Here is a 16385-nt window from a genome sequence, read left to right on the forward strand (position 1 = left end):
AGACAACTGCAATATGCTATTGATAAAACATCAAAATTGTTTATTGTGGAAAAAACACTTTTAAGATGTTAAAGTGAACAATATTAAAAGCCATTTTATTCCAATTTATGATGACTTTGATAAGCATTTTCCTTCCCAAAGTGCTAAACAGTGCTATTTCCTTGCCTGAAATAAAGTCAAATATTCAACAAAAAAATGTAATAGGACATGAATTCGTAACTTTCACCAGCTATAATATGGATTGAATTCTTGCACAAAAAGAGATGGTCGCCGGGCACCAGTGGCTCATGCCTATAATCCTAGCCACTCAGGAGGCTGAGATCTGAGGATCACAGTTCAAAGCCCAGCCTGGGCAGAAAAGTCCGATCTGGGCAGAAAAGTCTGATCTCCAACAAACCACTAGAAATCCCGAAGTGGCGCTGTGGCTCAAGAGGTAGAGCACTTGCCTTGAGCTGAAGAGCACAGGGACAGCGCCCACACCCAGAGTTCAAGCCCCACGACAAAAAATAAAATAAAATAAAATAAAAAAGAGATGGTCAAGAGAAAATAGTATTTAAGATGTGAGAACTTCATTGCAAAAATGAGAAAAAAAAACTAAAAAGTATTTTGTAAAAAAATCTGAAAGTTTGAGTCACCAAACAATTGCTATATAAACCTTGCTAAAAACAGCAAACATTAACTCAATTCAAAAGTTCAAAATTTGAGATTACTTTTGTGTAGCTTTATAAAGCAAAATAGGGTATATTTTCTCACAACTGCCAATTTTCAAAGAAATGCTGAACATAGATACAAACTGAGAAAGTTTGCCACCATCATCTGACAGGAGACTGTTATACAAAATATATGAAGAACATGAAAAGAAAATTAGCAAGCTATTTTACAATGGTCTATTTGAACAGTTATATAACCAAAGTAAATATAAAGATGAAAAGCACAAAAAAAAGGTATTCAACATCATATATCTTCAAGGAGTTGCAAATTAAAAATATTCCATAACTCAGGAATTTTCTTTCAAAACAAACCTGAGACAAAATAAGAGTAGTTAAGACCTATTATATATAATGAAGTCAATCTGGACATTAGTTACAATTGGAAAAAAAAAACAAAAAACAAACGAGCACATATGCAAGTACTTGAGCAATGCTAGTGACATAAAATCACACATTAAAAAAAGTACTTTGTGAAAATTCACTGAGAATGTCAAAATCTACATAAATGAGGTAGGTGATTTATCACATCAAGAATATTTGTCCTTTAGTAAAGGAATATATTTTATGGGACACCACAGTAAGTATCTTAACGATCAGGAAGCTATATCTATTTCTGTATTTATACACTGAAAGGGAATAGGAGGAAGTAATACTGTGTCTGAAAAGCTAACTAGGACATGAATATGGTTGAACTGGTTATTAAGATGTGACTTCAGTACCAGAGGTGCCAAAATAGGGAGACTAAAGCAAGGATGGTGGCCAACCAGTGCTGTATGCATTCTCAACAGTCACCATCATCATGAGCACCTTGGGCTCCAGGCATCCCACTGGACAGGACTCTTAAGGAGCTGTGCTCTAAATTTTCAGGCTTGTCCTTCTGAAGGTCAGAAAGCTGGAGCCTTTATCTACTCATGATAGTCTCCCTTTGGTTGAGGGTTCTCTCCTGGTATTAATTAATTCCCCCTCACTTTCACTCTGCCCAGCTAGCTGGTGACCTGAGTGAACTCATCTTCAGGGAAAAAAAAAAAAAGCTCCAATAAAGAAAGGCAGATGGAAAAAGACTGTGCTGAACCAAGAACAAGGGTTTGATAAAAGGTATTGGAGCCAAAAATGATTTTGACATTGTCAAAGAACAAACAGAAAGCAACTACAAATTGAAAACCAAAGCCCTGAAACCCTCTGAAGAATGATGTACACTATGTAGCTCTCTAGTGATTTAACAATCACTATTATCTCATTGAAACTAACCATCTGTAGGATTATCAGTCTTCATATTCATTAATCCAAAAAACATTAAATACCAAGTAAAAGCCCAACACTGTTCTAGGAACTGGAGTTGCAGCAATGAAGAAAAGGGACCAATTTTCTGCCTTTATGGGATTTTCTCTGCTGGTTAAACCAAGGAGACTATTCCTTTCCTTACTCATCAGGAGGAGGCAGGAACAAAGGAGAATGTTGATAAACCTGGAAATAGGGTAGGAGAGTATCAGAAAAGGAAGCTCTAGGGAAGGTAAACATATGAGAACCAGTAGTCATGTTGTAAAAGGACACAACTCCGGCCTCACAGTCTACAAAAATACCCACAACTAGAGGCTGATCACTCAGACGAAGAGGAGTTGGGGGAGAGGTAAGTGCCACAATCTGTTTACACAATCTAATGGTCCAGAATCCAAACTCAGGTTCCTGCCTCATGTCAGTGCCCCTCTGTACATTTTCCAAACAAACTCCCAAATCCCAACCAGTTCCTTCTCCTACATCCACTTCAAAGTAGTGTCTTCCTGAACTAAAGCCCTCACTGCCCAGGACACAGGGGAAGGCAGTAAATCTCCTGGATGAAGCCTCAAGATTCTCCTTGGAGCACCCACGAGTCACTTGTCGCCGATCATCAGACAGAAATAGGTCAGGATGTGCAGTGCTTGGATCCAGAGTCACACTGACTGCAAAACAACCACCAAAAACCAACATAATCAAAAAATGTTTTTTGAAACTGACAATTTAATTTTAAAACTTTTGTTATTTTTTTAAATTGTCTTGCTACATAGCTTAGATTTGTCTTGAACTTATGAACCTCCTATCTCATTTCAGCCTCAGGAATGTACCACCCCACCCAACCACAATTTATTTTAAATAAAACAGCCTATACTCAAATTCAAACCTTGCTTCTTACTAGCTATGTTAGCTGAGTATAAAGTGAACATTATATTATAGACAATAGCAGTAAAAGCTAGCATGTAAGTTCCTAATTAGATAATACTGTAGATAATATATTTTTATATGCAAACTCACATTTCAGATTAATAATACAAAGTATATTTTATATGTATATATTTTAGTAGTTTTATTTTTAAAAAGCCAGTCTATTATACATATTCTGTATGTCCTAATACATATAAAATATAATGTATATTACACAGAAATACACAATTTATATATTTTATATATCAAAGTTTTTAATATAAATTCAATAATTGTTATAACTCACTAACTGATAATACTGAGATTAGTGAGGTCTTCTGAATCAGAAGTCACCATAAAGGAAAGTATGTCTTAAGATGGGTGTCAGTAGCTCATTCCTGTAATCTTAGGACTGGAGGATCATAGCTCAAAGTCACTCAAGGAAGAAAAGTCCACTAGATTCCATTTCCAAAATAATCAGCAAAAAGCAAGGCTAGAAGCATGGCTCAAGTGGTAAAATGTCAACCAAGCAACTGAGAAGCCCTGAGTTCAAACCTCAGTAGCAACAAAATATTGTGGGGTAGGGATATGCCTACCCTAAATATGAAATTTTACTGACCAAAAAGCAGAACAAAATTGTAAAATACCATTCACAAATCAGGAGAAGATATTGGCTACAGTGAGCTCTCAGTACTCAATAAAGAAAGAATTGAATAAATATGTTCATACCACTGGGAATTTTGGATAAATTAGAAATCTCTGAGTGAATGGACATATAAAGAAAAAAAAAACTACAGATACTTAAGTCCATGATTAGCATTATTTGAAACCTTTAGATGGGCATATGTGATCAATTATAAACAAAAATTTAGGAAGCTATATGGTAGGGGGTTTTTGTTGTTATGGGATACAATTTCAACATCTGTAGTATCTAGTGAAATTATGAGGTGCATCTTTCACATCAACATTTGCATATCAGGCATGGTACTCTAAAGGATGTGTCCACCGTATTAGGATATAAGGCAGAGACCCAAGTAAAATGCATTAATATTTCCACAACAAAACATACACTCAAATAAGGGAGACAAAAAAAGACTTCAAATGATCTCATACCATTGCACTTCAGATTTAGCCACTGTGGGAGGCTAACTCTAAGGTGACCTTCTATGTTCCCTTCCTTCTCTTTAAGTGTGGGAAGAGCCTGAGTACTGCTTCTGACTAACAGACTGTGGCAAAGATGATGGGATATAACTTCTGACATTGGTTAATACACCATCTAGCTAGGAGATTTGTCTTTCCAGAGCTCACTTTGAAGAAATAACTAGTCATCAAGAACCCATGTACACAAAAGTTGAGGGCAAGACAGGCTCTAATCAACTGTCAACAAAAAGAAAGAGCAGGAAATTCTATTACCCTCAGGGAATAATTCTGCCATCAACCTGTAACCTTAGAAAAAAACTGGTTTCTAGAACACCACTAGACAAATTTGTATTAAACCATTAAATTTGTGATAATTTATTTGTAGCAACATAAAATTCACAGTCACAAAATAATTTGAAGTTAGTTCCAATAGTGAAGCCAAATATATCATTATAAGACGTGCTCTTTTCAAACCAGAAATAATCGTGCATATCTACAGTTCCACTACTTGAAAAGCCAGCCTTGGTTAAATACCAAGATGGAAAACGCTATAATCAGAGTATTTTGAATTTTATAATTATAAATTGCACAAAAGGCCCAAGCACTGATGAACACAAAGAAGCAGGAAGCTTAGGCCTTAACTTCAATAAAATCACTTCTTATAATTCTAACATTTACCTGAATATTCTCAGTTAAGATCCTAATATATATTGAAAATATATCTCATAATACTTACATAGCTTGCTTTCATAGCTCTAAGAACTTAATTCACAGTAAGTCTATTCAGTTGTAAGAGCATGAGGTGGCCCTGATCAGATGACAGTCACTGTGCTACAGGCAACCATTAATGCACTCATTTCTCAGATGGGGAAATTCACTGACTAGTATTGCCTATAGTGGCATGGTAATCCAAGAAGACCAGTTCTAGAAGGGACAGCAGAGATAACCAGTGTATACAGCATACTAAGTATGGGAACACAGCAAAAAGGGAAAATGTAAAAGCACACTGAAAATAGTGAACCAACTCTGGTTGAGAGCCTGTCCAGGACAGATGGTGACCCTGATTCCTAAAGACCCTCCAATCCATAGCATTTAGAGATTATTGGTTCACATACCTTGATAACGCTTTACTGTTTTCTTCACATCAAAATAAAGCTCAGAGACATTGCACATAGTATGGATCTCCAGGGAAAAGTTCTCAGGTTCTTCCAGCTTCACAGCCGAACTCCTAGAACGGCAGAGGCCACAGATTGCCTCAGTGTTACATTCCCTTCAGATCCCTATGCCCTCCAGGCTCCCTTCCCACAATCATGCAGGGCTTACCTGACCAAAGCATCTTTCACACCCTGTTATGGACAAACAAAAACCAAACAAAAGGTAAGTGTGCTAACATCAAAAATTCATGGGCAGTTTTCCATAACCATTCCTCCCAAGAAAGAAGAGAGAGCTACCCAGCCATAAATCCTGATGCACACTCACATGGAATGATTCCCATCCCAACCTCGGAAGCTGACTCTGTAAGAGTCTGCAACCATCTTGTGGAAGCCCATGGGGAACTGTAATGTCCACAAGGACATCAGCTTATGTGCTTTCTAAGGAGAAGACCAGAACTTTGTCATCCTCCCTGTGGCAAAATTGGCTTCTAGTGAGCCCATATTAGAGGTCACTTATCACACAGGTCCTTTTCAGGTCAATCAAGCCACAGCCTGTGAGACTGGGATCCTGAGGTCAAGCAGCAACTATCACAGGGTGGTAGAACAGACATGCTCTATTCTCAACTCTGGAGAGTCACCAACCAGTGCCTTGTGTGGAGCCTGGATTATGAGTCTCAGCTGTTTATCTTAAGACGACACACTCATCATGCAGTTGCATGAAGCATGACTTCTACAAGTAAATAAGGGAACAGTTCAACCCTCATGTTGTTTGCCATACTGTCACCATTTGTCACCTGGAAGAGGACTTCAGGAATGAGTCTTCAGTGAGAAATCTGAGTGCATGGGTCAAACGGAAAACATGGGCTGGAGTTAGCCCAGGGTTCCATCTGGCTACTGTACATCTGCATAATGAACAGAAATTATTGTATAGTCTAGTGGAGGCTACTTTGATGAAACTAATGTAGCATCCAAAAGAACATTACCTTACTTCCCCAGTCTAATGTGCCAGTTGGGTGGAGGCATGCCTTCACAATCCTCCCATGCTTCCTTACCGTTCTCTCACCAGGCCAGTGACACATACCTTCTTTGCCTGCTTTAAGGCCACAGCCTCACCTGAAGCATATTCTGGACTGAGCCTTGACATTTTGCCTCCAGCTCTAGGATATGGCTCTGGAGTTCACTGCTCTTCTGCTCCAGACTGGCCTTGCTGTCCCTCATTCTCTTCAGCATCTGCTCTTCTTCTTTCTCCAGCTTCCAGATATAAGATTTCTCTTCCTCACGCAGAAAACTTTGGAGATTCTTGAAGTCAGACTTTATTTTTTGTCTCTTTCTATTTATCTCTTCCTAGAGTCACAACGTATGGATGAAAAGTAGAGAAGAATCAAGTATCTATTCAGATACATAAACAAAATATGGCGCATAAAATGGATATTCAATCTTAAGAATGACCCATGCTACAAGGATGAACCTTGATGATATGCTGCTAAGTGAAAGAAGAGAGAAAACAGAGAATAGATATTTCAAGTTCTTACTTGTATAAAGTACTAGTACTAGTTGAATTCACCGTCACAGAAAACAATACAGTTGTTACAGGTATTAGGGGAAAAAAGAAATACGGGAAAGTTCATGTTTAGTGGAAACAGGGTTTCAGTTTGGAAGATGTATAACATAATGGAGATGGCCATGGCAATGCGGAGCAATACACAAATACTTAATGCCCCCTGAAGTATAAATTAAAATAACCAAGGTGGCAAATTATCCAAGCACTGGTAGCTGATACCTGTCATCCAATTCAGGAGGCTGAAATCTGAAGACTGAGGTTCAAAGCCAGCCCAGGCAGGAAAGTTCGTTGAGACTTATCTCCAATTAAGCAGCATCCCCCTCCCCCAAAAAAATCTGGAAGAAGAGCTATGGCTCAAGTTGTATAGTGGATTTAGGTCCTAAGTTCAAGCTCCATTACTGACACAAAAACTATTGCAAAATTTGTGTTATGTACAATTTGTCACACACAGAAACAAAAAAGGATGTTCTAAGGTATTAACTTCATGTGGAAGAATTCCCAAGTTTCTTGCTGGCACCCAGCAAGAATCTTTCTGATTCTCTATGTTCATGTGATTTTTTTTTTCTTTTTAACCAAGATATTAGAAAGTGGGACAGGAGTGTTAGATAATCTAATCATGATATTTGGGCCAGGCTCAAATATGGACATTTTTCATATATGAACAATTTTCTTACTCATTTGGGATATAAGATGATATCTCAGTCTGAGGGAATTTTTTTTTTTTTTAAGCAGAAGCTGGCAAAAAACACTGAGTGGATTTTAAGACAAATAGACTGGTAGGAGGAAAGTTTTTACAGAGTACTGATGTGGTATACTTGGTTACAGTTAAGTGAGAAACATTCACCCACAGCTTATGGTCCTGCTCATCATCCCTACTGCTGTGTGAGTTTCCCATGGACAATGAAAGGAAGCACATTCCTGTGAGTGGGAACCATGTCCACAAAGCAAAGAATAACCTGAATAAGCCATCTTTCCATGTGAATGAGTTTTATTTGGGGTAATTTACAGAGCAGTGGGTGATTCTGGAAGAGCTGTTCTTCAGACATCCCACCACTCCTTGATTATGTTTTTCCTTTACTCTGGGCAGTAATCTTTGCTGGGAGTGATGGCCAACCAAGCAGAGAGGGAGTGGTAACTAATCATCTCTCCTTAATAGTCACTCCTGGAGGGCAATTATAACTACACCCTTGTCCCCAGGGAAATGGTTAACAGTCTCAGTATTGATTACCATATGATTAGTCCTTGATTAGTTTGATGTTTATGATCCATAAACATTTTATGTTCTTGCCCTAATCCAAGGACCTCTGGTGTATTATCATGGCAGTTTCTGCCCCAAATTGTGAGATTATGTCAAACAGGGATGACCAGTTTTTCCAACTAAAATATAAAGAAATGGATTTCATGATATTTGGCTCATACTCAAGATATTAAATTACAATTTCCCAGAGTGCTTTCCAAATCATGCAGTATTTTACTGACCATGATTTTGTGATAGTGCAACTATGGACTTTAGGAAAGTGAATGTTTTAGACAGGAGACAAGTACAGATCTAGACATAGTATATGATAGGCTTTCCATATGTTAAATATAACCAAAGTCTTCTCAGGGCCTCAAATCCAGAATTGAGGGAAGAAAGAGCTTCCCCTTCCAACTCAAATTTAAAATCTACATATAAAAGAGGTAAGGTTAGTGGGCGCTGGTGGTTCACGCCTGTAATCCTAGCTACTCAGAAGGCTGAGATCTGAGGATTGAGGTTCAAAGCCAACCCGGGCAGGAAAGTCCGTGAGACTCTTTATCTCCAATAAACCACTAGAAAACCGGAAGTGGCACTGTGGCTCAAGCGGTAGAGCACTTGCCTTGAGCTGAAAGAGCACAGGGACAGTCCCCAGGCCCAGAGTTCAAGCCCCACGACTGACCAAAAAATAAAAAAGGTAAGGTTGGACAGGATCCCTTGAAAGGCAAAATAAGGAATCTGACTGCAAGTTAATAGCATACATTTCCTGTGAAGGTGTTCCTTGGACACTGTGGACAGGCTCTACATTCAGTCATGGGAACTGTCTAAAATCATACTGTATGTGCAGTAGCTACTATGCTCCTTATAAATCAAATAGATTTCCTTCTATGTTCTCATAGGCTGGTTTCTGACCCTGTAAGGTTGAGAGCCCAACTCTGTACCATGATAACGTTAACAAATGAAGAATGATGTAAGCTTATCAGGTTGACATGTGAAACCCAGTAAGGCTAGTACCAGGGAATTCTATATACCAGTTTAGCTTTTCTTGAATGAGGTATGAAGAATCACAGCCCTTACTATTGGGAGATTGAAGGAATTGGTGGGAAAATCTCGGTCACACTCAACCACTGCATAAAATCAATGCTTTTACTATGGGTTTCATCTCTCTGTCTGGTGTGGTGTTGTGGCAATCAACCATCAATGTGCTTTATCCCAATCATCCTCTATGCCTAAACTTCACAATACATTGCATGCTCATTACCTTCCAGTCATCCATCTGCAATGTCAAGAACATTTTGTGTTTCATACATTCCTCCTGGAGTTGATTCAAGTTAACCATAGCTTTCTGGAGCTTTTCCTGAATGAAAATATTGGGTAAGTTAAGTTTAAGCAATTAGACTTTTTATTATCTACCTAATAGGAATCCCTGCATTCCAAGATGTATTAAAATCACAGAAAATACTGAGTTCTTAACAATTTCCCAAGAAGCATGTTGACGGCTATATATGGTTACACACAGATCATCTATACATCTCTGAACAGGTGGTATGTGAAATCATTTCTGTGATGTAGAAAATAGGACTTAGAGAGATTGAGTGGTATCTCCAAAGAGCTATAAAAGGTAGGTAGGAAAGCTATGATCCAGTTTCATCTGCTGATCCAGGGCCTGAGTCCTATCTGAGTCCTATCTGAGTCTTACCATAGAAAAGCATCCATAGAATACGATACCACCAAAAGGGGATATTTTATGAAATAATATGTTGACCCAAACATAATATCAGGTGTATGGGGGGTGGGGGTATACAAGGGACTTTTTAAGTCAGAAATGAAAGGTGAGTATGAAACTTCCAATGAAGTTGAAAAGCTCCATTATTCGGCTACTTTCCTTAATTTATAAGAATTCATGGGGCTGGGAAGGTGGCTCAGTGGTAGAGCACTTGACTTGCATGCATGAGGCCCTGAGTTCGATTCCTCAGCACCACATAAGCCAGAAAAAAAAAAGCTGGAAGTGGCGCTGTGGCTCAAGTGGTAGAGCGCTAGCCTTGAGCTGAAGAGCTGAGGGACAGCACCCAGGCCCAGAGTTCAGGCCCACGACCGGACCCCCCCCAAAAAAAAAATCATAAAGAAGAGTTGTTACAAGTTCTGAAGAATGGTATTAAGAAACCAATTAGAAAGGACTCAATATACTCATCAAGCTTCTAGGATATTTATATTTATATGCTCATTGAGTAACTTGAAGCTACTGCAAATTTCTCATTGTGGTCAAAGGTAAAAGAACTGGCTCCTGTCTTCTACAAACACAAGTATACTCATTAATTTCCAAGCATTCTCAGTAAAAGGCTCTGTGTAAAATGACTTAGTGCTTTGTACACTGTAATATCCTTAAAGCATTTACAACTTCAGGTATGTGTGTTAGGAAGGCAGAAGACTGCTATTTCCCCCATTTACAGTGGGATGGAGCAAGACATGAATATTTTAATTAACTTGACCCAATATCAATACTAAAAAGTGCCAGAACTTAAACTGAAGCTATGAAGTCTGGTATTGAGGCTTAAACAATTACCCTGTGCTGTTCCTTATTATTTTGCGGAAAAGTACTATAAATGGGAACACCCTCATTAGTTATGGAGTCAAAGAAGAGCCTCATGTGCTGAGGGGTGATCAGGACTGAAAGATCCTTATGAAAGACTTCAAAAGAAACAATGTCTGCTTTATAGAGGACAGAACAAGAAACTCATACTGAGCACATTTCCCTCACATCAAGCAGGGCAGTGAGAATGACACAGCAGGGTTGGCTCTGCTCTTTCCAACTTGCCATTGTAAAGAGTTCCTGCCTTTAGAAGCTCTCCAGAAAGCCAAAGCTTTCCTTGCTCTTAATTGACTTAAAGTAAGTTGACTTGATCATGACCTCTTCAATGTTGGAGGTCACATAGTTGGGCAGTACTTTATTACTTTCCTGGTAGTGGTAGCAAAGCCTTTGCAATGTGGGGTATAACAGTTGCACAGACTACTTCTCAGGGGCCCAAAGGCTGCTTTTATTGAAAACAGACTTCATTTAGGCCTGAAAATGTATAAGAGGTAACCCCAAACAAGATGAAAATATTTAACATCTCTGTCTTCATATTATGTGGATGTCTTTTGTTGCCTTATTAACCTTTGTAGATCATCTGAGAAATATCTTGTCCTGAACTACATCACAGGGTTACAGACCTCTTCCCCTCTTCATGGATAAAGACCACTACTAGCCACTACTAGCCACCATTACTGGAAACAAATGAAAAAGGAGTGAAAACAAGTGACATCTAAGTTCCTGGAAAATCTCTGCCTCTTTCCTGAAAAGACATGAATATTCATTCCTTCTATTAGCCAACCTGTCTCCCCAATAATTCCTATTCTGTATCTGTGACCCTTCAACTCCACTGAAGTTGAAAAGCTCCATTATTTGGCTACTAAATAAAGCCTTTCTTCCTCAACACTGTTTCTCGAATATTAGTGTTTCTGTGAGATGAGCTCCAAGACCATGAACTAGTAACAAAAAGAAACCTATGACTTGCCCAAAGCGTCCTCTTCCCTTTTACCCTCTACAACCCATAATTTCAAAATCTTTGTGTTATGGTTTGGATGTGAAATGTTTCCTGAAGCCTGTGTGGAAGTCTTAGTCCCCACGCAATGTTCACAGGTAGAGTACTAAAGAACAGATTGGATCATAATAGCTCTGACCTAAAAATGGTTTAGTTCATGATAGATTCATAATTTAGAGCGACTATTTGAAAGTGACAAAAACTTATAAGTGACAAAAACCTAGCTGAAAGGAGTGGGTCTTTGGAGCATGCCCTTGGGGACCCTCCTCTCATTGCTTCTAAGCTTCTAAGGTGAGCAGCCCCCTTCATGACCACATGCTCCTGTGGCCATGAAATTCTGTCACACCTCAGGCCCAAAATAGTTGAACAAACCACTCTTAAGACTGAAACCGCTGAAACTAAGAGCTAAAATAAACCTGTGTGTGCCAGGTACCAATAGCATGCCGATAATGCTGGGTACTTAGGAGGCTGAGATCTGAATATTGCACTTCAAAGCCAGCCCAGGTGGGAAAGTCTGACTCTTATCTCCAATTAACCATACACATACACCAAAAAAGACTGAAGTGAAGCTGTGGATCAAGTGGTAAAACACCAACCTTGAGGGGGAAAAAAACCCAAGGAACACTGCCAAAGTGTCACCAAGGGACACTGCTGAGTTTAAGTCATAGTATCAGCACAAAAATATAGATAAGCAAATCAATTAATTAATTAAATAAACCTGTCCTCATGATTTTTCTAAGGCATTTAGCCACAGGAACAAAAAGCTGACTAGCACACTTGGACTCCTGGAACTTGTTTGAAGCCCTTTTCCCCTCTCAGTGAGAATGTTTCTGTATTAATCAGCCTTTTGTCACAAATATCTGAATATCTTTTTTTTTTTTTTTTTTGTCGGTCGTGGGGCTTGAACTCTGGGCCTGGGTGCTGTCCCTCAGCTCTTCAGCTCAAGGCAAGCACTCTACCACTTGAGCTACAGCACCACTTCCAGTCACAAATATCTGAGACAAACAATTTAAACAAAGGATTTATTTTGGCTCATGGTTTCAGACATGTCTGGTGCATGATGAACTAGATCTGTTATTTCTGAGCCTGTAAGACTGAACATCATGGTGTAAGGGCACAGTGGGAACAAATCCACTGCTCTCTGGTCTGTAAGAAGCATGAGAGAAGGTACCTAGAAAAGTCCCAGAAATTCACTCACCTTGTAGCCCTCGTATACTTCTTCCAAAAGAGATGTGGCATGCCCTTGGTGCTGTGACCGTTCACAGCGCCAGCAAATGAGCTGGCCTTCATCTTCACAGAACAGGTGAAGCTTCTCTCCATGTTCCTTGCACAGCATCTGCTGGTCTATCTCTTCCATCTCCTTGATGACTTCAATCATGTTTTCCAGCTCCTTGTTGGGCCGGAAGCTGTTTTTATCAAACAGGCCCCGACAGAGAGGGCAGTCCAATTTTGTCATTGCTGGATTCAACAGGCGTACTCTGTTAAAGAATTCTATTATGCACAATTGGCAGAAGTTATGTCCACATTTGATGCTCACTGGATGAGTCATCAGGTTCATACAGATGGGGCACGTGGCTATGTCTCTCATCTTCTTGGTGCTAGAAGCTGAGGCCATGGCACTTCTTAAGAAGCTCCAATATTACCTCTAGAGATATAGATGAAGCAGGAAGAATTTCCACAGTGTTGGACCCTATGAGTTATGGCCTCCAAAAGCCTTGAAGATTTCTCTCTGGAAAGATTGGAATTTAGATGATGTATAAATATCTTGATGGTTTAACAGAGGAACCATTTTCATGTGAGGCTACTTATATTTAGCTCACTGAAAACTTAATACAGTTTTAAAATCCATGTTGTCACTCTTGATTTTATTTACCTAAAAGCCACATGTGGCTAATGACTACATGAGAGCCCTGACATAGAACTTTCCATCCTTGTAGAATGTTCTCGTGAGCCAAGTGCTGAGATTAGAAGGCAGTGTTCCTCATTGAAGCTGAAGCAAGATCAAGAACTCAGTGAAGGCCTGGTAACTGTTGCTCAAGCCCATTCCTAGCTACAGGAAAGCCTGATAGTATTGGGATTGATTGTTTTGATGCCAGCCTTGGTAGAAAAAAAAAAAAACAGACTGTTTTGATGCCAGGCTTGTTAGAAAAAAAAAAAAACATTCTCAAGATTCTCTTTCTTTTCTGGTGCTGGTCCTGAGGCCTTGAACTCAGGGCCTGGGTGCTATCCCTGAGTTCTATCACTTGAGCCATACGTCCTCTTCCAGCTTTTTGCTGGTTAATTGAAAAGACTCAGAGACTTTTCTGCCTAGGCTAGCTTTGACCCAGGATCCTCAGATCTCAGCCTCCTGAGTAGCTGGGATTACAAGTGTGAGCCTCTAGCACTGGCTTCAAGATCCTTTGTCAGTAGTGGGGCCTGAACTCTGGCACCGACCGTCCCTCAGCTCTTCAGCTCAAGGCTAGAGCTCTACCACTTGAGCCACAGCACCACTTCTGGCTTTCATCTGCTTATGTGGAGCTGAGGAATGGAACCCAGGGCCTCATGCATGCAAGGCAAGAACTCTACCACTGAGCCACCTTCCCACCCCAAGATCCCTTCTTAATGAAGAACTGGACCCATGGTGGAACATGCTAACTAGCAGGAAGTCTAAGAGGTGAATTGCATTCTGCTAAACACCTAGGAGGAAGCAAAATCCTCTGAAATAGCCAGCATAATTCAGGGCTGGAGGTGTGGCTAATCCATAAGCACACTTACTTAGTAAGAAGCCCAAAGCTTTGAATTCAAACCCTTGTACCATCACTATCACCACTACCACCACCAAAAGCTTCAAAGCCTTAAAGCCTCAGTCATGAAGGGTGAAACACATTCCTAATTCTACAAAGTTCAAAAATAATTAGTACCAAACGTATAGCTTTATCATGGGTGAAAACACTCAAGTAACTGAGGGGTAGATGTAGGATTCCAGTGAGACTACCAATTTGACTCAAACTTGACCATGATTCCCAACCTACATAGATCACAAGTCTCAGTGGTGACCTAACCAGGAGAATAGTGAAAATAACCAAGACAACCAGAACTGGTTTGGTCTTCTTGTGTCCCAACCCTGCCTGAACTGCAGGAGGGAAGAGATTTAGAAAGAGGACCACGGAGGAGGGGACACTTATTCTGGGATTCTGTTTTAGCAGAATTAGGCAGTTGTATGTGTCTTCTAAGGACAGGACTACCTCCCAGAATAAGCCCAGCACCTTGGAGAGCCTCAGCTATAAGAAAGGTGGGAAGGAAGGAAGGGGGGGTTGGGCCTAGGTGGGATGCAGGTGCTGGGCCTCATCACGGTCCACCACTGGGCACCTGGCAACCAGAGGCTGTGGAGGAGTTATCTCCCTCTCCCCCTCCTCCACTCATCCCACCCCAGACATTGGGTCTGGGGGAAATGTGGCCAGTGATTTTCCTTTTGAAATGGCAGTGGGGAGAACTGAAAACGGGAATTCGCTGGGTGCCAGCCAAACGGAATGTTAGCTATTCTGGAGGCTTGAGAGCTGAGGATCATGGTTCAAAGCCAGCTCTGCCAAAAACGCCCTGTGAGACGAGATCTCATGTCCAACACACACACACACACGGAATTCTAATCACATTCTCATAACCGACCAGGGCCTTCGATTCTTGTAAAGCCTCAGCTCCCGGGCGGTTTAGCACTTCCCCTAAGCGGGACGCTCGAGCGCCCCCTCCCGGGCACAAGGCCCCCTCACCCCTCTTGGGAGGCGCCTCGCGCGGGACGGTCCCCGGCCTCAAGCTCCTTCCAGCCCGAGCCTGCGGGTAGCAGGCGGGAGGACTCCGCAGAGCCCGGGGAAATCCGAGGAAGTGAGGGGAGGGTTCGGCGGGGTCGCGAACCAGAAAGTTCCGCGGTCGAGGCGGGGACTGGCTCTCCGCCCTTCCACGCACCCACGGCCCACGCGGAGCGGCCTCCCCCGCCCCCCCCACTACGCACGACCTTTCACCTGCACGGCAGGCGAGGGGCGGCAAGCTTCCCCCGCCCCCTCCCCACGCGTGACCTTTCACCTGTACGGCGGGCGAGGGGCAGCAAGTTGTCCCCAGTTTCCCCCCTCAGGCTGCCCCTTCCTGAAGTCGGACCAACCTACCGCGGGACAGTAGTGCCGAAATGAAACTATCGCGGGAGGCGGGGCCGCGGGACTTTGGGCCAATGAACGCGCTCGCGCCTTGCGCTCTCGGGTTGGTCCTTTCACCGAGGGGAAAGTGAAGGAACGCCTGCCTTCTCGGTCGCGTGCGCTCTTTTCTTTCTCTTTTTCTTTTTCCTCTCTCTCTCTTTCTCTCTCTCCTCCCTCTCCCCCCCCCCCCGCTGGCACTCAACCAGAACGTGAGATCGTTTTACTTTGCCTCCACTTCTGTGAGCCTTTCTCATGTACTTGCTCAAGGAAAAAACAAGCACAAATAATGAACAGATTGGAAGGATGGATGGAGCAACTCGCCAGGTGCATCACTGAGCACCAGCCCTTATGGCAAAGGACGGGAGCCACTGGGTCACTCAAGCACTACATTTCCCATAGGTGTTAGCTACTTCTTCCCTGCTATCCTCTCCAGGAATGCCAATCCCTGAGAGTGAGTGTAGTTTGTCCAGTAGAACAAAACCCCCCACTCCTCAGAGATCGTTTCCAGTAGGGCCAACCCATAAGAAGGATGCTTTAAGAGGAGAAATTTCTGTTAAGAAATATATGCTGACGAGAGGGACAAACACACTTACAGTGACCAGGTGAAATATTTGCAGGTGAGGCCTTTGAGAAGTAATTAGGTTAGTTCAGTTTATATAGAATGGGC

The 16385-nt window shown here is 41.4% G+C and overlaps 1 protein-coding gene across 3 annotated transcripts; it reads right to left on the minus strand.

The window, feature by feature from the left end:
- Positions 1–14: 14 nt before the first annotated feature.
- LOC138828375 (E3 ubiquitin-protein ligase TRIM38-like) lies at positions 15–15710 on the minus strand. Of its 3 annotated transcripts, none has more exons than XM_070024419.1 (7): positions 15692–15710; positions 12754–13284; positions 9236–9331; positions 6293–6523; positions 5349–5371; positions 5141–5253; positions 15–2647 (listed from the first exon to the last, which is right to left on the minus strand). In XM_070024419.1, the coding sequence occupies exons 2-7, from the start codon at positions 13168–13170 to the stop codon at positions 2130–2132; spliced, it is 1398 nt and encodes a 465-aa protein (XP_069880520.1). In that variant the 5' UTR covers positions 13171–13284; positions 15692–15710; the 3' UTR covers positions 15–2129. The 3 variants fall into 3 exon arrangements, with proteins under 3 accessions (XP_069880520.1, XP_069880518.1, XP_069880519.1); XM_070024417.1 differs by lacking the exon at positions 15692–15710 and adding an exon at positions 15612–15687; XM_070024418.1 differs by lacking the exon at positions 15692–15710 and adding an exon at positions 15612–15683 and having other exon boundaries at positions 12754–13652.
- Positions 15711–16385: the final 675 nt, after the last annotated feature.

Source organism: Dipodomys merriami, unplaced genomic scaffold, assembly GCF_024711535.1.
Source record: "Dipodomys merriami isolate MVZ:Mamm:240054 unplaced genomic scaffold, mDipMer1.0.p SCAF_16, whole genome shotgun sequence".
Taxonomy (NCBI): Eukaryota; Metazoa; Chordata; class Mammalia; order Rodentia; family Heteromyidae; genus Dipodomys; species Dipodomys merriami.

Excerpts from the sequence above, each read along its gene's own strand:
- LOC138828375 (XM_070024419.1), bottom strand. The coding sequence starts at position 13,170 with ATGGCCTCAGCTTCTAGCACCAAGAAGATGAGAGACATAGCCACGTGC. Across the intron at positions 5,372-6,292 it reads CAGTCCAGAATATGCTTCAG|GGTGTGAAAGATGCTTTGGT; the intron begins GTGAGGCTGTGG and ends TGTCCATAACAG. Across the intron at positions 5,254-5,348 it reads GTGAAAGATGCTTTGGTCAG|GAGTTCGGCTGTGAAGCTGG; the intron begins GTAAGCCCTGCA and ends CTGCCGTTCTAG.